The sequence below is a fragment of the Ovis canadensis genome, chromosome 19, assembly GCF_042477335.2.
Source record: "Ovis canadensis isolate MfBH-ARS-UI-01 breed Bighorn chromosome 19, ARS-UI_OviCan_v2, whole genome shotgun sequence".
Classification (NCBI taxonomy): Eukaryota; Metazoa; Chordata; class Mammalia; order Artiodactyla; family Bovidae; genus Ovis; species Ovis canadensis.
In genome coordinates this window covers 21,945,447-21,967,665 of record NC_091263.1, presented here as the reverse complement: position 1 = coordinate 21,967,665, position 22,219 = coordinate 21,945,447, and the positions used below count along the sequence as shown (strand labels likewise).

The window sequence follows — 22,219 nt, the reverse complement described above, 5'->3', positions numbered from 1 at the left end:
TGAACATCCTCATACAGCCTGGCTTATACCAATATGAACAAATATTCCATATATTCTTGAAAAGACCGCATGTTTTATAACTGTTGGCTATAATCTGTATAGGTGTTCATTTGATTAAGCTTATTAATGGTGCTATTGGTATCCTTTATATCCTTCCTAATTTTTGTGAGTTTATTCTATTAGTTATTGAGAGAGTTGTGTTTATGTATTTCTCCTTGTAGTTCTGTCAGTTTTTGAGGTCATATTATTAGAATACAAATTGAGAATTAAATCTTTTGGTATCATATGGAAACTATCTCTGATACTGATTTTTGCCTTAGAATCTGTTATGTCTGATACTAATACACTTACCTGCATTCTTTTACCTGGTATATCTTTGCACAGAAAGATATCCTTCTATAGCCTTTCTTAAAAAACATCCCCAAAACTCTGTCACAGACATAGAGAACAGACTTGCAGCTGCCAAGGGACAGCAGGACGGATTGGGAGCGTGGGGTTAGCAGAGAGAGACTATGACGCCTAGGATGGATAGACAGCAAGGTCCTTCTCTAGAGCACAGGGGACCAGATGCAACATCTTTGTCATAAGCCATAATGAAAAATAATGTATAAGTGTATAACTGACTTCGTTGTACAGCAGAAATTAACACAACACTGTAAATCAATAAAAATAAAATAAAAAATAAAAACATACATCCTTTGTAAACAGGATATAGCTGGAATTTTTAGAAATCTCGTTTGAACATTTTGTCTTTTAACTGGTGCACCTGCTCATCATCATTTCATTACAACTCTGGATACACATCGATCATCTCAGCCGTCTTGTAGTTATCTGCTTGCCCACCTTTTCTGTTCCGTCTTCCTCTCTTACTTTCTTTGACCTGTTTATTTTTGTTTTCTTATAGCACCGCCCCCTCCACACCCGAATTTGGATGTTATCCTCTGTATTTTTGTTTCTTTAGGGGTTACCTGTTGAAGTGTGAAGTATGCGCACCCCACCCTCCCCAGAAAAGCACAGCTCGTGAGTGTAGAGCTCAGTGAATTTATAAAACACAGACTCCTGGAGCCAACACACAACCCCTCAGAAGCTTCCCTCATGTTTCTTCCAATTACTGACTTTCCACTGACTTTGATCACCACAAGTTAGCTGTGCTTGTTTTTTGACTTTATATAGATGGGTTCATACAATATGCACTCTTTTATATCTGGCTTTCAAAAAACTTTAACATTCAGTTTTATACTAATTTAAAATTAATCTATATCTTTACTTCCTTCCTACAACCAGAACTTTAGCTGACGTTAACTTCAATTACATCCCTCCTGACTTACATGCTCTGAATGGTGCGTATTTTAGTAGTGGGCTAGTTGTGGATGTGAATCTTCAAGAGACATTTGTTTTCTCCCCAGTTTATCTCTGTGCAACAAATTACCCACAAACTTAGTAGCTTAAAACAACAGATGTTAGGAGTTCCCTGCTTACCTGCTGGTTAGGATTCTGGCTTCCACCGTCATGTCCCGGGTTCAGTCCCTAGCTGGTGAATCCCCCAAGCTTCGTGCCATGGCCAAACATGTATATATACGACCTCACACCGTTTCTGACAGTGAAGAATATAGGGTGGCTTAGCTGTATGTTCTAGCTCATGAATTCTCCTGAGGCTGCAGTGAAAGCTGTTAGCCAAGCAGCAGACTCTAAAGACTTGCGTGGGGCTAAAGGACCCACTTCTTTCTTTTTTTTTTTTTAATTGAAGTATAGTTGATTTACAATATTATGTTAGTTTCCCCTATACAGCAAAGTGATTCAGTTATACATATATATACATATTCTTTTCCACCATGGTTTATTAGAGGATACTGAACATAGTTCCCAGGGCTATGCAGTAGGTCTTGTTATCTATTTTATATATACAGTAGTGTGTCTGTGTAACCCCAAACTCCTAATTTATCCCTCCCCCGCCCTTTTTCCCCTTTGGTAACCATAAATGTGTTCTCTTTTGAACTGTGTTAATGACTTTATGTTTGGCTGCACCGGGCCTTCCTTGCTGCGTGAGGGCTTTCTCTGGTTGTGGCGAGCAGGGACTGCTCTTCACTGCGGTGCACAGGCTTCCCATCGTGGCGGCTTCTCTTGTTGTGGAGCACAGGCTTCAGGAGTTGTGACTCTCGGCTGTAGAGAGTGGGCTCAGTAGCTGTGGCGCCTGTGGGATCTTCCTGGACCAGGTATCAAACGCGTGTCCTCTGTGTTGACCAGCAGATCCTTAACCCCTAGACCACCAGGGAAGTCCCCGTAAGTGTGTTTTCTATGTCAGTGAGTCTGCTTCTGTTTTGTAAACTAGTTCATCTGTACTAATTTTTAGATCACATATAAGTGGTGTTATATGGTATTTCTCTTTTTCTGTTTCTCGTAGAATGATCATCTGTAGGTCCACCCTACAAAATGGCATAATTTTATTCTTCCTTATGGCTTAGTAATAGTCCATTGTATATCTGTACCACATCTGCTTTATCCATTCATCTGTCAGCGGACATTTAGGTTGCTTCCATGCCTTGGCTACTGTGAATAGAGCTGCTACAAACACTGGGGTGCATGTGTCTTTTTTGAATTACAGTTCTGTCCAGATACAGTCTTAGGAGTGGCATTGCAGGATCACATGGCAGCTCTATCTTTAGTTTTTGAGGAACCTCCATGGAGACATAGTGGCTGCAACAACTTACATTCCCACCAGCTCCCCTTTGAAAGGTCCATCTCACATGGCTAAGGGCAGGTCACTAAAGTTCCTTGCCATGTAGGACTCTCCATGAGGTGGCTCACAACGTGGCTTTCCCCACAGATCTGTGAGAGAGCGGGCACCTCCAGATGAAAGTTGCAATATTTTTTTAAAAAAAATTTTTTTTTAATTTATTTATGCCACATGGGATCTTGTTTCTCTACCAGGAATTGAACCCATGCCCTCTGCAGTGGACGCACAGAATCTTAACCACTGGACTCCCAGGGAATCACTGAATCACTGAATTCCCTAAGTTGCAGTCTTTTAGTTACCTAAACAAAGAATGACATCCCATCCCTTTTCCACATTCTTTCCTCCAGAAGCCAGTTGCTAAGTCTGGGCCATCTTCACAAGGCCTAAGTTCCACTTACTGAGGTGAAGAGGACCAGAGAATTTGGGGCGTATTGTTAAGCGATCGCATCCCCCTACAGTCAGGGCCAGATCTGTTACGGTCAACACTCATTGTAACCAGAGGTAACTTTTGGTTATGCTGCTAATCAAACAGGTTCATTTATTTCCTTTAAGGAAACAAAGGAAATTTATAGAGGTTGCTTTTTTCCTTTTTGACCTAATTTTGTTTAATTATATAAAATTACAAAGTATCAGTATCTTTAAATGTTTCCTCAATGACCGTTAAGATTTTCAAGAAAGATGTCTTCTGATTTTCTGCCTGGAGCAAGCGGCTGGCTGCCAGCATCCTGCACCCTGGAGCAGGGCTGGGGTCGCGGTAGTTACTTTTTACTCTGTACATGATCACAGTCTCCCCTTTTAAAATGCTCCATGTGTCCTTAACTCTGCAGGTTAACCAGGAACCCAAAGACCATGTTTTCTCCTCCCCAGAAAATAAATCTCTAGCCCCAGGTGGGAGAGGGCATTGCACACGAAGAGCAGTGTTTCTCAAATACCAGCACATCAGAACCATCTAGTAACTTGATGGAAATTCCAATTCCAGTGAATCAGAAACTCTGTGGGTAGGGCCACCAATCCAGGATTTTACAGTCAGAGGAACCTCTGACATGCGCTAGAGTTTGAGAACTCTTAGCTTGGAGAAGAAATCTGTGGATCATGCTCCTTATTTACTTAAGCACCGGTACCTCCCAGGTTTGGAAGTACCTGGTGCCGCCAGTTTTGAGCCTTTTAGTAATTCTTCAGAACCAAATTGAACTGGTTCTTAGTTTCCTCCCATTCTCTTTGCCTTTCTTCCTACTGATTTGCTATACATTTGTCCCATTTTCCAGCTTCCAAAATTTTGTTGCTGTTGTCTCCTCTCCTGTTCTTCAGTTCTGTGTATTTACGTCTTAAACAAAAATCTGTTCACTGAGATTTTACTGGTGTTTTGGGCAAGAATGACATCAGAAGTTCTGTTTAGTGAGCCTTCTTAACCTAAATGGTCTCATTCTCCGTAATGAAATCATCACCTGCTATTGTACATGTACCATGTACTTGGCTACATGCTATTATACTATTCAGATCTACTGCCATTTACTGAAACCGTTTCTCATTGATGGGCATTTAGATTATTTTGAACTTTTATTTTACTTATTTAAAATTTTTTAAATTAATGTGGCTTCACTGGGTCTTTGTTGCAGCATGTGGAATTTTTAGTTATGGCATGTGGGATCTAGTTCCCCCACCAAGGGTCGAACCTGGGCCCCCCCGTGTAGTGGAAGCCCAGAGTCTTAGCCACTAGAAAGTCCTAGTCTTCCGTCTATAGTCTTTCAGAATTTCCCCAGCTATTATAAACTTTCATATTATTCTATCAACTTCAAAACAAAAACTCAGGATACCTGTTGATGTTTTAATTAGTTTTGTGTTAAATTTATACATCAACTTAGGGGTGATATTTACTGTATTGAGACTTAGCCAAGAAAATGGTTTTCTGTCTATTCAAGTCTTCTCTGATGTCCTTGTTTTAAAGTTTTCTTTAAAAAATAGTCCCTGTCCATTTCTGAATATGTTTATTCTCAAGTATTCTGTGTTCCTAATTCTAATATTATTATAAATGGAGTCTTTTATTTCTTCATGAAAAATATTATGATATATATTTGTCTTCAAAATATGACATCTTGAAATTTTTTTAATATATAGAATAATGTTGCAGACACTCATGTACCCAATACCTAGATATAACACAGGTTATTATGAAATCTTTGCTTCTAATTGTTTAAGAAAATAATACAATGCAGATAAAGCTGGGTCTATCTGCTGTTTCTTGCCCTCCCTGCTCAGATGGAGGAAGAAGGAATGGTATTTATCCTTACATACATTTTGTGATTTTACCACAAATCCTCATATACTATATTTAATTTATTTAGTCTCTTTAAATTGTACATGAATATTCCATTGTACTTTCCTTTTTAAATTATTGACTGATTTCTAGGATTTTATTAATGTTATAGTGCCTGTGGACTTATTTCTGTTGCTTCATCTCACAAACCATTTCAGATTTATTTATTTATTTTTTAACAAATTTATTTAGATATAAATCACATACTGTGAACTTCACCCATTTAAAGTACACAATTCAGTGGATTCTGAACGTTAATTTTTTTTAACTGTGGTAAAACATAAATCACATTAAATTTGGCGTCTTCATCATTTTTAAGTGGTTAAAAGTTCAGTGGCATAAATTTCATTCATAACGTTGTGTAACCATGGACATTATCTATTCACGAAATCTTTTCATTCGCCCAGACAGAAACGCTGTTATGCAATAAGTCCCCTCTATGGCCTCCTTTCAGCCACTGGGAAGCTCTCGTCTACTTTCTGCCTCTGTGGATTTGCATACTCTAGGTGTTTCAGAGAAGAGGCACCATACAGTATTTTCCTTTCGTGACTGACTTATTTCATTTAGCATGTTTTCAAGATTCAGCAACATTATAGCATGTATCAGAATTTAATTCCCTCTTATGGTGAATAATACTTTATGGTATATATACAGTCAGTGCTCCGTATCTGTGGGTTCCACATCTGCAGACTCAACCAACCACAGATTAAGGGGGGAAAAAAGCAAAACAGAAAGTTCCATAAAGCAAAACTTGAGGTGGTTGCATAGCACCAAGTTTTACATGACACTTACATTGTATTTACAACTATTTACATAGCATTTATACTGTATTATAGGTAATCTGGAGATGATTTAAAGTACATGGGAGGGCTTCCCTGGTGGCTCAGTGGTGAGGAATCCACTTGCCAAAGCAGGAGACTCAGGTGTGATCCCTGGTTTGGGAAGATCCCTCACACCTCAGAGCAACGAAGCTCGTGTGCCACGACCACTGAGGCTGTGCTCTAGAGCCTAGAGTGGCATCTGTTGAGCCTGCTTGCCACAGCTGCTGAAGCCCACGTGGCCTGGAGCCTGTGCTCCGCCACAGGAGAAGCCGCTGCCGTGAGAAGCCCATGCACTGCAACGCACCGCAGCCCCCGCTCACAACTAGAGAACAGCACGCACAGCGCAGCCAAAAAAGTGTTTAATTATTAAAAAGTACATGGGAGGCTGTGCACGGGACACATGCAGATATACTCAGATTTCTTGAACATCCTGGAATTTTGGCATCTGCAGGAGTGCTGGTGGCAGTACCCTGCAGGTACGAAGGGAAACCTTGTGTACCAGTTTATCTGTTCATTTCATTCATCTCTTGATGGACACTTTGAATTGTGTGACACTCTTGGCTATTTTGAATAACACTGTATTAAATATCAGGGCACAAATATCTGTTCAAGTCCTGCTTTCCATTCGTTTGGCTATGTACCTTGCAGTGGTATTGCTGGAGAGGCTTATTTTTAGAATGCTTTTGGATGAGATGGCTGGATGGCATCACGGACTCGATGGACGTGAGTCTGAGTGAACTCCGGGAGGTGGTGGTGAACAGGGAGGCCTGGCGTGCTGCGATTCATGGGGTCACAAAGAGTCGGACACGACTGAGCGACTGAACTGAACTGAACTTTCTTTCTGAAATAATGAATTTTTCTATGCCTAACAAGAAAAAAAATGCAAATCAAACTTACAAACAGATATTTACATGTGCTTTTTTGCACGAAACATCGTCTTATCTTTGGCCTCATCACAACCTCACACTCTTAATCTCCTGTTCGTTTAGCTGCTGCTTTCTGCCTCTTCCCCACTCCTGCAGCCCCTCACATTTTCTTGACCTTCCCTGGCCTTATGATTGCTGGCTGTTAGAGTCACTGTCGCCCTGCATAGCTCTCTCTGCTGCTGTTCAGGGTCCATGCTCCATACACCAGCCTGGGCCATTCTGCTGCCACACTCTGGCCCTGGAAACAGGCAGGAGGATTGTGAGCATCAGTGTCAACTGGCTGAAACAGGGACTTGTACTTCCAGCCTCAACTGGACCTTTAACTGTCTGCACTTCTCTGTCTCCACCCTCATCTCTTCTCCCCGTCCAGTGTGAACCATCACGGCCACACTTTTCCCATAATGTACAGGTGATGCTGTCTCCTCCTTCATCAAGAACATTAATGTTGCTGAAAAAGCCAGGTGGCATAGCTATACATTTCAGAGAGGGTATCGGATGAGGCATGAAAAGCGAACGTATATTTAAATGAGCAAAAACAAATCATTAAAATTTATGGATACCAGAGAATAAGGGGGGAGGAATAAACTGGGAGGTTGGGATTAAGGTATACACACTGCTATATATAGACAACTAATAAGAACCTGCTGTATAGCACAATGGCACCCCACTCCACTACTCTTGCCTGGAAAATCCCATGGACGGAGGAGCTGGTGGGCTGCACTCCATGGGGTCACACGACTGACGCGACTTCACTTTCACCTTTCACTTTCATGAATTGGAGAAGGAAATGGCAACCCACTCCAGCGTTCTTGCCTGGAGAATCCCAGGGACGGGGCAGCCTGGTGGGCTGCCGTCTCTGGGGTCGTACAGAGTCAGACACGACTGAAGCGACTTAGCAGCAGCAGCAGCAGCTGTATAGCACAGGGAACTCTACTCAATACTCAGCAATGGGAAAAGAATCTGAAAAAAAAAAAAAGAGTGGATATATGTATATGCATAACTGATCCCACTTCATAGATCACAGCCTATGGGTCATGCCATACAGGGTCACCCAAGATGGACAGGTCATAGTGAAGAGTTTTGATAAAACATGGTCCACTGGAGGAGGAAATGGCAACCCACTCTGGGAGTCTCACCTGGAGAACCCCATTAACAGTATGAAAAGGCAAAAAGATATAACACTGGAAAATGAGTCCCTCAGGTCAGAAGGTGTCCACTATGCTACTGGGGAAGAGCAGAGGGCAATCACTAATAGCTCCAGAAAGAATGAAGAGACTGGGTCAAAGCGAAAACAATGCTCAGGTATGGATGTATCTGGTGGTAAAAGTAAAATCCAATGCTGTAAAGAACAATATTGCATAGGAACCTGGAATTTTAGTTTCATGAGTCAAGGTAAAGTGGACATGGTCAAGCAGGAGATGGCAAGGTTGAGCATCGAAATCTTAGGAATCAGTGAACTAAAATGAACGGGAAGGGGCCAGTTTAATTCAGACGACCATTTTGTCTACTACTGTGGGCAAGAATCCCTTAGAAGAAATGAAGTAGCCCTCACAGTCAACAAGAGTCCAAAATGCAGTACCTGGATGCAACCTCAAAAACGACAGAATGATCTCAGTTCATTTCCAAGGCAAACCATTCAACCTCACTGTGATCCAAGTCTAAGCCCCAACCACTGATGCCAAAGAAGCTGAAGTTGACAGGTTATATGAAGACGTACAACACCTTCTAGAACTAACACTAAGAAAAGATGTCCTTCTCATCATAGGGGATTGGAATGCAAAAGTAGAAAGTCAAAAGATACTTGGAATAACAGGCAAGTTTGGCATTAGAGTACAAAAAGAAGCAGGGCAAGGGAAAGAGAACATGCTGGTCATATATCAAATACCCTTTTCCAACAACCCAAGAGATGACTCTACACATGGACATCATCAGATGGTCAATACTGAAATAAGACTGATTATGTTATTTGTAGCCAAAGATGGAGAAGCTCAGTACAGTCAGCAAAAACAAGATGTGGAGCTGACTGTGGCTCAGATCATGAACTCCTTATTGCAAAATTTGGGCTTAAGTTGAAGAAAGTAGGGGAAACTATTAGGCCACCCAGATTCGACCTAAATAAAATCTCTTATGATTATACAGTGGAGGTGACAAATAGACTCAAGGGATTAGATCTGATAGAGTGCCCAAAGAACTATGGATGGAGGTTCATAACATTGGACAGGAGGCAGTGACTAAAACCATCCCAAAGAAAAAGAATGCAAGAAGGCAAAGTGGTTGTCTGAGGAGGCTTTACAAATAGCTGAGGAAAGAAGAGAAGTGAAAAGCAAAGGAGAAAGGGAAAGATACACCCAACTGAATGCAGAGTTCCAGAGACGAGCAAGGAGAGACAAGAAGGCCTTCTTAAATGAACAATGCAAAGAAACAGAGGAAAACAACAGAATGGGAGAGACTAGAGATCTCTTCAAGCAAATTAGAGATATCAAGAGAACATTTCATGTAAGGATGGGTCCAATAAAGGACAAAAATGATAAGGACCTAACAAAAGCAGAAGAAATTAAGAAGAGGTGGCAAGAATACACAGAAGAACTATATAAAAAAGGTCTTAATGACTTGGATAACCACTGTATTGTGGTTACTCTCTTAGAGCCAGATATCCTGGAATGTGAGGTCAGGTGAACCTTAGGAAGCATTATTACAAACAAAGCTAGTGGAAGTGATGGAATTCCAGCTGAGGTATTTCAAATTCTAGAAGATGATGCTGTTAAAGTGCTGCATTCAGTGTGTCAGCAATTTTGGAAAACTCAGCAGTGGCCACAGGACTGGAAAAGGTCAATTTTCATTCCAGTCCCAAAGAAGGGCAATGCCTTAGAATGTTCAAGCTACCACACAATTGCTAGCAAGGTGATGCTCAAAGTCCTTCAAGCTCAGCTTCAGCAGCTCATGAACCGAGAACTCCCAGATGTACGAGCAAAGAGACAGAGGAACCAGAAATCAAATTGTCAACATTCACTGGATCATGGAGATTGCAAGGGAGTTCCAGAAAAACTCTACTTCTGTTTCACTGACTACACCAAAGACTTTGACTGTATGGATCACACCAAACTGTGGAAAATTCTGAAAGAGATGGGAATACCAGACCACCTTACCGGTCTCCTCAGAAACCTGTATGCAGGTGTCAAGAAGCAACAGTTAGAACCAGACATGGAGCAACTGACTGGTTCAAAGTTGGGAAAGGAGTATATCGTGGCTGTATATTGTCACTCTGCTTATTTAATTTATATGCAGAGTACATCATGTGAAATGCTGGGCTGGATGAATCACAAGCTGGAATCAAGATTGCCAGGAGAAATACCAAAACCTCAGATATGCAGATGGTATCAGTCTAATGGCAGAAAGTAAAGAGGAACTAAAGAGCCTCTTGATGAGAATGAAAGAAGAGAGTGAAAAAGCTGGCTTGAAACTCAGCGTTCAAAAAACTAAGATCATGGCATCTGGTTCCATCACTTCATGGCAAATAGAAGTCGAAAAAGTGGAAGCAAGACAGATTTTATTTTCTTAAGCTACAAAATCACTGTGGACGGTGACTGCAGCCATGAAATTAAAAGACACTTGCTCCTTGGAAGGAAATGTATGACCAACATAGACAGCATATTAAAAAGCAGAGACCTCGCTTTGCTGACAAAGATCTGTATCATCAAACCTATGGTTTTTCTAGTAGTCAAGCACGGATACGAGAGTTTAACCATAAAGAAAGCTGAGTGCCAAAGAATTGATGCTTTCAAATTGTGGTGCTGGAGAAGACTCTTGAGAGTCCCTTGGACAGCAAGCAGATCAAACCAGTCAATCCTAAAAGAAGTCAACTCTGAATACTCATTGGTAGGACTGATGCTAAAGCTGAAGATCTAATACTTTGGCCACCTGATGTTAAGAGCTGACTCACTGGAGAAGACTCTAATGCTGGGAAAGATTTAAGGCAAAAGGAGAAGAAAGCAGCAGAGAATGAGATGGTTGGATAGCATCACCAACTCAATGGACATAATTTGAGCAAACTCTGGGAAATAGTGAAGGACAGAGGAGCCTGGTGTGCTGCAGTCCATGGGGTCACAAAGAGATACAACTTAGTGACTGAACAACATTACTGATTCACTTTACTGTAAACCAGAAACTAACACAACACTAAATCAATTATACTCCAATGAAAAAAATTTTAATCATTGCAAGTTAAAATTTTTTAAAGATTAAAATAATTGGAAACGTCACAAAACTTAAAAACGTATTTTGATTTATTCACTGCTTGAAACACCTCTGCCATCCTTCTTTGCTTTTGGCTTCATGCTGTTTTATTGTCTCTTCAAATGACAGCAATGTTTGTGATCTTCTCTAGTGAGATTGGCTCTTGAGTGTGGTTGATAGAAATTTCTTTTTCAGTATTGACAGTTTAGAAAAACAGAAAAGCTTCACATTTTGTTACCGATAGTGTTGTATGACTATTTAGTATTGTCATGCAAATTGGGAAGGTGTCTTTCAAGTTCTTGCATGCATGAGCGATAATATTTGGAAGAAATTACAGACAGGTGCTGGCTGCATAGCATTTCAAACCCTGTTTCCCTTACACAACCCACATATTTCTGGGGGTGGATGCCTTAGAGCACAGTCATGTTGCAAGTCAGCAAAATCTGTTAGCAATAGTTTACCTACTCATGGGAGTGACAGTGCAGCTTGTAAATATATTTTCCACCCAAATTAAATAAATCCCCACCTCAACTGTCCTTTGGTTGAATCAAGGCCTGTAGCCACTCTAAAGCCCCTTCACCTAAGAGCATGCTTGACAGAGGAAAACTAGTGCAGAAAAAGACGAGTGTTTTAGCCTTTTGTGGTTAAATTGTGTTACTTTGCAAATTTTACAGAAACCTCTGATCACGCACTGCTAGGACCCTCCCTTGGGGAGGGAGTTACCCTTGGGGGCACTTCTGGGTGCAGGAGATGAGTTCAGAGGCTGCTAAAGTAACCAAGGAATGAGATGACGGCACAGGCAGCAGGGAGTGGAGAGACAGCAATTGATTTGAAAAATATTTGGGAGGTAAAATTGGTGACAAAGGGAAGCGAGAGTGTTAGTGGCTCAGTCATGTCCGACTCCTTGCAGACTCATAGACTGTAGCCTACCAGGCTCCTCTGCCCTTGGGATTCTCCAGGCAAGAATACTGGAGTGAGTTGCCATTCCCTTCTCCAGGGGATCTTCCTGACCCAGGGATCAAACCTGGGTCTCCTGCACTGCAGGCAGATTCTTTACCATCTGAGCCACTAGGGAAGCCCAAAATTGGTAGGATTTAGCAACTGGCTGAATGCAGGTGTGAGGAAGAATGAGGAGTCGTTGATTGGTCCGTGTTACAACGTTAGCTGGATAACTGGATGGGTATTGGGGTTAGCAACTAAGACAGAGAGCTACAAGGAAAACACGGTGGGAAGTAGGGTGGGGGAGAAAAGTCAGTTATGCTCAGGATGCCTCTGGGGACAACTAGGGGAGGCCTGGCAGGCAACTCACTTAAGAGTGAAAAGTTCCAGGAAGAAGTCGTTAGGACAGACATGGATTCCACAGTCATTGTGGAGGCGGAGGAGAGAGGCTGAGATTGCACATGGGGAGCTGATCAAGAAGGGCAGTGGGCCAAGCAAAGGACCAGTCCAGAGGATCCCAGGTGTTTAACCAGTGGCCACAGTAAGGTGAACTCATGAAGGAGACCAAATCTTCAGAAATTTACGTGATTCAGTAGCTTATGATAGATTGCAACGTAACGTGTAGTTGTCTTTCCGCTCGTTCTCTGTGTTGATATTTTAGGTATAGGAAGAGAAAAAAGAACAACTTCAAAAGTGGGCTCTTTCTTAGGAGACGTCGTAGATGTTCAGCTAGCTGGTTTGTTAGATGGTGTTCAGAGTATTTGTTTGCATGGGGGAAAAGAAGTGGGATCATAAATATCCCCATATACACCTTTTCCTGCCTCTTTCCTTCCCCAAAGACTTACAAAGTTGAATGGGTCTCTTCTTTAGTCCATCTCAAGACTAAGCTGGGTGGAGATGGACAGTCTCTTTCACTGATGTGGACTCCTTCCCAGAGGGCTCCACCAGCCTGTGCTCAGTGGTGAAGGCTCCAGGCAGCCCTCCAGGCAGCACAGGACTCTTTTAAGGCATGACAGTGCTCTTGATATTTGCATTTTTAAAGCTATTCTCTTTGCTGTGGGTAAAACTCAACCAACTTGGTTAACACTTTGACCTCGAGGATGAACCGTAAGACTGTAGGGTAAGCGCCCTCCTACTCATTACCAATTCCTGAGAGGGGCAGTGGTGAGTTTATTTTCATATGCTTTTGAATGAGAGTTTTGTTCCAGTTCTTAATAGGGGTTCTATCAAAGATGAGTCCAGCTGACTTTTTGAAGATGGGTTATTCTGTAGAAATTAATCAAGTTGTAGTTGATGACCTTGATGAGTGGAGTGAATCCTGGAATTCCTTGAGGGTGGCATTGGGGCTGGGTGGTAACGGGGCATGGGAGAATGGCCAACGTGATTCTCAGTATTTCAGAAGCTTAATGACATTTGAACCTTGACCCAGGACTAGTCACACTGGCTGAATGTCCCCTTGGTTTATGGCTAGAATGACATTAGTTCAGTGGGTGAACCAGCTGTCTCTTAATGGTGCTGGTGGAAACATAGTGTTTATGTCAGATAATTAAGGATGACAATGTCAATGTTGTTTAATGAACGTTAGTCTTTAAAAAAAAATTATTGAGGCACAGTTGATTTATAGTGTTGTGTTAATTTCTGCTGTACAACAAAGTGACTCAGTTATACATATAGATACATTCTTTTACATATTCATTTCCATTATGGTTTATCAGAGGATACTGATTATAGTTCCCAGTGGTACACAGTAGGACTTGTTGTTTATCCATCCTACGTGTAATAGCCTGCATCTGCTAATCCAAATAAATAGTCTTTTAAAGCATCACCTAAACTCCTGTGGCATTAGTCCATTCATTTCCTGCATACCTGGCTTTTTCAGTCTGTCTTCCGAAGTGATTTCTCTGAAACACTGATCTGGTCAGGATGCCTTCCATGACTCCACCTCTATTTTCATCAAGCCTCATCTTTCAATTCTCCTTTCTATTTAAGCCATTTTTTAAAAATTTAAGTATAATTTACAATGCTGTGTTAGGTTCTGGTATACAACAAGATGATTCAGTTCTTTTCCACTCTTTTTCAGATTCCTTTCCTATATTACAGGTATTGAATATAGTTCCCCGTTCTATGCAGGTCTCCCTTTCTTGTACATGACTGTCTAGCCTGAAGATAAAGGCACATAAAATTCCTCAAGTTCTACAGGAGGTGCTGCTTCTACTCCTTGGCCTCTGCACAGAGTGGCCCCTCGTTTATCCATCTGGAAAATGAGGACTTGCCTCATTACCTTCTCTGGGGAGTCATCTCTCTGCAGACTTAGTCACACTTTGCTTTCTGCTACTATGTTACACTATGGAAATCTTGAATACACAACTTCTCCTAGTGTGAATATAACTCGTTTATACACACTGTCACTCTAGACTTGAGGCTGTTATTATGCTTAGTACCAAGCACAGGACCTGACACAAAGTACTTTCTTTTCTTTTTTTTTTCTGTGCCACGTGGCTTGCCAGACCTTAGTTTCCTGACTAGGAATTGAACCTGGCCCTTCAGTAAAGTGCAGAGTCCTAAACACTGGGCTCCCAGTGGATTCCCCAATTACTTTCTTAAGAAGAGTTTACTAGATCAATGAACAAAAACGTTAGAGGTCTTGGGGAGAGAATAGTTGGTCACCGTTGTATCTGTTGGATTCTACTAGGAAAAGAGCAGCTTCCCACGTTGAGTTTGTCCCTCTAAATAAGTAGGATAAGAAGCAATATGATTCTTAATTCTCAATTCTGAAAACTATGATTAAAATACAAATTACTATGGAGACATAAAGGTTCAGAAGTTAATTTTGCTATGTTTGTCTATTTCTTTTCTGACACATTGGTTACTTGGACAGAAGATTAGAATTTTGCTATATGATAATCAGTGAAAACTCACTATAATAATTTTTTTTAAGGTTGTGGCAGATGTGATCGACAGATGGAGGCTTAATATGGAGAATATAGTGAGTTCATCCTAGTGAGTTAAAAAATCAAGATCCAAATAGATAACTGGAGAAAGACACAAACAAGTATAGACCTCCTGTGAACACTTTGCACACCTCATATTAAGAATCATATAAAATGCTTACATTTGACCTAATGACCCCGCACTTGACTGGAGGAAGAAATGGCAACCAACTCTAGTATTCTTGCCTGGAGAATCCCATGGCCAGAGGAGCCTGGCAGGCTACAGTCCATGGGGTCACAAACAGTCGGACATGACTGAAGCGACTTCACATGCACGCCCCTTACTTGGAACTTTCTTTTAAAAATTCTGAACATGGAAAATATTATAGACAAGAAGTTGTTCATTGCAATATTATTTATAGTATCAAAAACTGGAAATAATTCAGTGCCTAATATTGAAAAGCGATGGTTATATAACTTCCGTTATATCTGTTTGAATATAATATGCAAGTAAGTAAAATTGTTGTTACTGTTTGGTCCATGCCAAAAGTGCTTTTGGTAAGTGGCAGGAGTAAATTATAAAATTATCTCATCTTTATGTGTGCATAAATAGAGGGGGTATTGCTGATTATTGTTCAGCAAAAAAGGAGGCTAGATGGAGCTGTAGATGGGACTTACCTGGTGATCCAGTGGCTAAGACTCGGAGCTCCCAATGCAAGGAGCCTGGGTTCAATCCCTGGCCAGGGAGCTAGTTCCCACATGCTGCAACTAAAGGTTCTGCAAGCCTCAACAAAGATTCTTGAGTGCCACCACTAAGACCCAGCGCCGCCAAAAAAGTAAATAAATAAAAATAGTGAAAACAAAAAAGACAGAGCCAGAGGAACAGCACTAATCTTGGAGTTGAAGTCCCAGCTCCCTCCCTTGCCCCTTTTCAAAATCTTGAGCAAGCTCCTCAGTCTCATCTCTAAAGAGGAAATATGATCGCAAGCTGTGAGGGCCTATGTAAGGAGTAAATGAGATGACAGAGCTGGCACATCAAAGTTAGCTGAGTGTAGGTTGAATAAAAGTGTCTGTGCAGTTGACTTTTTCATCCAGTGTGGTAGAGAGGTTGCAGTCCTGGCCACACCTTGACTTTAGAAATTAGGTGGGTCGTGGCCCCCTACCACGCACAAGTAAATAGGGGATCTCAGACTGCTGTCAGGCCACCTCTGAGGGTCTGTGCTGACTGCTGTTATCAGCCAGAATGTTGGGGGGGAGAATGCAGTATGTCACCTGGCAAAAGAGAAAGAATGTGATCGAGACTTTAGGCAAAGCTGGGAAGAGAGACCCTGCATCTTGCTCTAAGGTCAGGAGTCACTCTGGCCTCATTTGTGTTACTGTGAGTCATAAAGTTCACTGTAACATGATCTTTTAAATTTCACAGAAACATAGACTCATAGAATATTAGAAATACCCAGCTCCAGATGGCTGCCTGTCTACGTATCTATCTCTTCCTTTCAAAATGTGACTAATGACAAAAAAAAAAAAAAAAGATTTTTAAAATGAAGCCAACAAGAAGGGAGCTGTCCATGCATGAGAGATTTCAGCAGATTTCTGGGAAACAAAAATAGATGGAGCAATGGTAACTGAAGAAGTAAGATAAGGAAATCTAGGTTCCCACTGAGCATGGAAGAGGGTTATAGGAACAGGGAACAGGGGGTAGATTGACCTTAAAGAAGCAAAAAGAGCTGGGGTCTTGGAAATGCAAGTAAAACAAAGGATGGAAATGAAAGCTGAAAATGGAAGATCTGGATAGTCCAGTGGTTAAGATTCTGCACTCCTTATGCAGGGAGTGGGTGTTCGATCGCTAGTCAGGGAACAAAGATCCAAGGTCCCACAGGCCATGTATCATGGCCAAAAGATTTCTAAACATCAGGGGTGGCAGGGTGGGAAGGCTGATGAAACTCTGCGTATTCCCTGCCAGATCCTTCACTCCTTCACTCCACTTTCCAATGAACTGTCCATCAGAGAAGCATCTTTCTACCAGCCAGAAAACTGGAAGATTAAGAAACAACAAAAAAAAGTGCACAGCCCCAGAGCAAAGACCCCACATATTATGTCTGATTCCCTGTGAAATCATCCTAAAACAAAGCTCCCCACTGGACAAGCCTGGCTCCTGTACGCATAACAGGACTGGCACATAGAAGCTGAGTGTGCAAATGCGAGTGCATTCATCTGCATTACCATTAAATGTGAACAGACAACTAAGGAGGATGGCCAGATGCTTGTGCAAACCCAGAAAAACTGCACCCAGGAGGAGGAAGACCAAGATTAAGTAAGCAGGAAAATAACCCTAGAGGAAACAGAGAATCCACAGGACAGATCTTACACAAGACAAAGCAAACCTTCTCAAATTTATATCCTTCAGAGATATTTGAGAAGATATTGCATCGATAAAATAAGAAGAGAATACTTTGATAAAGGAGACCAAGGAAAAGTTATTGGAAGTTTTTAAAATATCCTAGAAATTAGGGTGAGAAGACAGATGGAAACAGGAAAGAAAAGATGAGACACATAGAAGAATAATCTGGGAGGTGCAGGTTACTTACAAGGAAGGGGAGAAATGGAGAAAAAGAAGACATCAAAGAAATAATACAGAACTTTCTCCAAAATAAAAAAGACTATCCGAGTTGCCTAGCACAATGAATGTAAAAACCGTGTGTGTCCATATGCATCTTTACAAAAATTTAGGATATTGGGAATAAATAACCTACAAGCTTCCAGAGAGAAAAAGCTGGTCACCTTTTTCAGGAATGTGCTTGGCATGAGCCACAGCAGATGAGAGAGGACGCTGAACAGCACCCTGGTCTTTCTGAGGAAGATGATTTTTTAGAAAAATATTTATTTATTTGGCTGCATTGGGTCTTAGCTGCAGCATGCGAACTCTTAGTTGAGGCATGTGGGATCTAGTTCCCTGGCCAGGGATTGAACCCGGGGCCTCTGCATTGGGGGTCTTAGCCTCTGGACCACCAGGGAAGTCCTGAAGATGATTTTCAACATAGAATTCTATACCTATCCAAATTGCTAACTAAATATGACATACTCAGACATTCAAAGATTCAGGAAGTTTCCCTCCCATGTACCAGTTCTTAGGAAGTAACTTGAGATTGCTCTAGTGAAATGAGGAAGTCATGAGATTCTAGAAACAGGAGGGAAAAGCCAGAATAATGATAGAGCCTGAGGGACTTCCCTGGTGGTCCAGCAGTTAAGACTCCACACTCCTGATGCAGGGAGCAAGAGTTTGATCCCTGGTCAGGGAATGGCGATCCCACAAGCGGTGCAGCGGGGCCATAAATAAATGAAGTAGGAAAATAATCGTGGACTCTCAGCCCTTGGAGCAGAAGACTGAGGGTCCCAGTAGGAGGATTTCTAGGAGAGAAAAGAGTATTGGAAGAAACTTGATACCGTCTTTGGAAATTTGGAACCATCTAAGCACCGTGTGACCGAACAGCGGAGAGGAAAAAAGAAAGGCAATTAGAAACCCCAGGGAAGAGAAAAGAAAAATAACGTCTGCAAGGAGAGAGAATATGCCATCCTGGTACATACCGGCCATGTAGCTGTGCAGAGAGCAGTATTTATAGAATCGCAATAATGTGAGCACACGTGATTAATTTTAATATAAGGTCAGTGTACACTTGCAGGGAGGACTTGTGACTAATAGGATAGACCTTTAACCCTGACATTTAAAAAGCACAGCTGATGGTTTGGAGATGGGAGTGGAGAGGAGAGCTAAGGGGAAGGATGCAGACAGCCTTATCTTTAAATGTGTGGAGACAATGGATAATGTCCTGGTCGGTAAGAACTAAGAAAAAAAGGTATAGGGTATTATTTAAAGCTACAAAGATAACCAGTAGAGAAAAATGGTGACATAACCATATTGGCAAGAAAGGGTGATATTTGAAGAGCACAACTGAGCTAAATCCCATGGATTAAAGAAATAAATGATCATGCTTTAAGTTGCTCAAACAAGAAGTAGCAGATAAATTTAGAGACTAACAGAAGCAAAAATCGAAACAGTGAAATGATTTTAAAATGGTTTCCTCTGAAGAACAGAGCTAAAAGAATATTGCAGGAAACCGCTGCTTTTTACTACGCTTTTAAAAATTGCTTTTAAAAAGGGAAGCTGAGAGCCGGCAGTGGGGTGGGGGGCGGGCGGGGAAAGAAGGAAAGAACTAAGAGCCTGATAGATCATAATACAACCCATTAATACTTGGAGATTCCAGATGGACACCGACTTTTTTTAAGACCTGGGAATTACACCTGTATCTTCTGACATTAATATAAGTTGTGTGTGTATGTATTTAATAAGGTTTTGTTTTTATTTAAAAATAATTTCAAACTTAGAGAAATGCTTCAAGAATAAGAACAGCAGGACAAACACTTGTGTGTTCCACACCCAGATTCACCCGTGTGAATGTTTCACTACGTTTGTGTCACCATTTGCCCCTCGCCGAGCCCGTATGCTCTCTAAACCTGTGGAGGGTTTTAGACATCAAGACTCTCGACCCCTACATACTTCAGTGTATGTTGTTTAAGAATAGGCAAGAATATTCTCTTATATAACCACAGCAAATTTAACATTGACACAAAACTTTAATCTACTCATAAGATTTAATTTGCAAACAGCATCTTTTCCTACTATAGACTCGCCCCTCCCTTCGGAGTCGGTTTTGCCATGTACCTTTTTTTCCCTCTCCACTCGTCACTTTCATCCTCTCTGCTTGTTTTTGCTCTTTTGTTTTACCCCATTCCTAATTCAGATCTCAGTTTTTGTTGTCGTTTTTAAAAATAATTGTTTCTCCTTTTGGCTGTGCTGGACCCTCTTTGCTGCAGGGCTTTTCTCTAGAGCAGGGCCAACTCTGCGGTTGTGGTGTGGGCTTCCCTTGCAGGGCACTTGTCCTAGGGAGCACGGTCCTCAGTAGTTGCAGCACGTGGGCTCAGTAGTTGTGGCTCCTGGGCTCTAGACACTGGCTCACTAGTTGGGGTGCATGGGCTTATTTGCTTTGCGACATATGGGACCCTCCCAGACCAGGGACCGAACCCACTGTCTCCTGCATTGGCAGGCAGATTCCTTACCACTGGACCACGAGGGAAGCCCCTGTTGTCATTGTTTTTAATGGCAGCATTTAAAAATTTTGTTTTTGGTGTATAGTTGATTTCTCCTGGCAATCTTGATTCTAGCGTTTGCTTCATCCAACCCTGCATTTCTCATGATGTACTCTGCATAGAAGTTAAATAAGCAGGGTGACAATATACAGCCTTGACGTACTCTTTTCCCAATTTGGAACCAGTCTGTTGTTTCATGTCTAGTTCTAACTGTTGCTTCCTGACCTGCATATAGATTTCTCAGGTCAGGTGGTCTGGTATTCCCATCTCTTTCAGAATTTTCCACAGTTTATTGTGATCCACACAGTCAAAGGCTTTGGCATAGTCAAAGCAGAAGTAGTTGTTTTTCTGGAACTCACTTGCCTTTTTGATGCTCCAACAGATGTTGGCAATTTGAGCTCTGGTTCCTCTGCCTTTTCTAAATCCAGCCTGAACATCTGCAAGTTCACAGTTCACGTACTGTTGAAGCCTGGCTTGGAGAATTTTGAGCATTACTTTGCTAGTGTGTGAGATGAGTGCAATTGTGTGGTAGTTTGAACATTCTTTGGCATTGCCTTTCTTTGAGATTGGAATGAAAACTGACCTTTCCCCATCCCTGTGGCCACTGATGGGTTTTCCAAATTCATTGGCATATTGAGTGCAGCACTTTCACAGCATCATCTTTTAGGATTTGAAATAGCTCAACTGGAATTCCATCACCTCCACGAGCTTTGTTTGTAGTGATGCTTCCTAAGGCCCCCTAGACTTCACATTCCGTAGACTTCACCACCCTTATGGCAGAAATCGAAGAAGAACCAAAGAGCCTCTTGATGAAAGTGAAAGAGGAGAGTGAGAGTGTTGGCTTAAAACTCAACATTCAGAAAACGAAGATCATGGCATCTGGTCCCATCACTTCATGGCAAATAGATGGGGAAACAATGGAAACAGTGACAGACTTTATTTTTGGGGGCTCCAAAATCACTGCAGATGGTGACTGCAACCATGAAATTAAAAGACGCTTGCTCCTTGGAAGAAAAGTTATGACCAACGTAGACAGCATATTAAAAGGCAGAAATATTACTTTGCCAATAAAGGTATATCTAGTCAAAGCTATGGTTTTTCCAGTAGTCATGGATGGATGTGAGAATTGGACCATAAAGAAACCTGAGCGCCAAGGAATTGATGCTTTTGAACTGTGGTGTTGGAGAAGACTTGAGAGTCCCTTGGACCGCAAGGAGATCCAACCAGTCCATCCTAAAGGAGATCAGTCCAGAATATACATTGGAAGGACTGATGCTGAAGCTGAAACTCCAATACTTTGGCCACCTGATGCAAAAAACTGACTTATTGGAAAAAACCCTGATGCTGGGAAAGATTGAAAGCAGGAGGAGAAGGGGATGACAGAGGATGAGATGGTTGGATGGCATCACCAACTCAATGGACTCGAGTTTGAGTAAGCTCCAGGAGTTGGTGATGGACAGGGAGGCCTGGCGTGCTGCAGTCCATGGGGTCACAAAGAGCTCGAGAGTTGGACACGACTGGGCTGAACTGAACTGAGAGCTGATTTACAATGTTGTGTTAGTCTACTTGTTTCCACTTTCTGTTTTCAGGTGTTTTGTTCTCTAATTATTTGAATGATTCCTGGAGCTTAAAGCACAGACATACACAGACGTGTGCTTAGAATTCTGTTCTGGAGGGAGTTTTTGGTTCCTTTGCCTTTCCAAAAATCGTTGGCGCTATTTGAATCTTTGATGGTTCTTTTGAAACATGAATTGTAGAGATGTGTTTCTAAGAGTTTAACAGCCGTTTTTCTTTTCTTTTTTCCACTGTGGTTTATAGTTTGCAAAAGTACCGGAAGGTCCTATCCCCCCATCCACACCAAAGTTTGCATATGGAAAAGTTGCTCTGAAAAAGGTAAGAAAAAAACTGACAGAAACATGAAGAGTGAGGAAGTGGAATTCAGTAGTCATGAGTCAAAGTGTTACGCCTGGCAATCGGTTCCTTATATTTTTGTGAACTTGTTTTCTATGAGACTGATGGGGTGGGTGATGTTTCTGGGAAAACGGGGACACAGGCCACGAGATGCTGCGTGATGCTGACAGGGTGAGCATGTCAGGAGTGAGTGGGCATTCTTAGATCATTTTGTTTCCATTATCAGTGTCAAAACCAGCATTAGGAGCCCTTGTGGGAATAACATG

The 22,219-nt window shown here is 41.7% G+C and overlaps 1 protein-coding gene across 1 annotated transcript in view; it reads left to right on the top strand.

The window, feature by feature from the left end:
- Positions 1 to 22,219, top strand: part of GLB1 (galactosidase beta 1) — a 101,330-nt gene that overhangs the window by 48,477 nt on the left and 30,634 nt on the right. Inside the window, exon 11 of the mRNA XM_069561332.1 lies at positions 21,861 to 21,935. Coding sequence (XP_069417433.1) covers positions 21,861 to 21,935 — 75 coding nt within the window. The remainder of the gene's footprint in view (positions 1 to 21,860; positions 21,936 to 22,219) is intronic.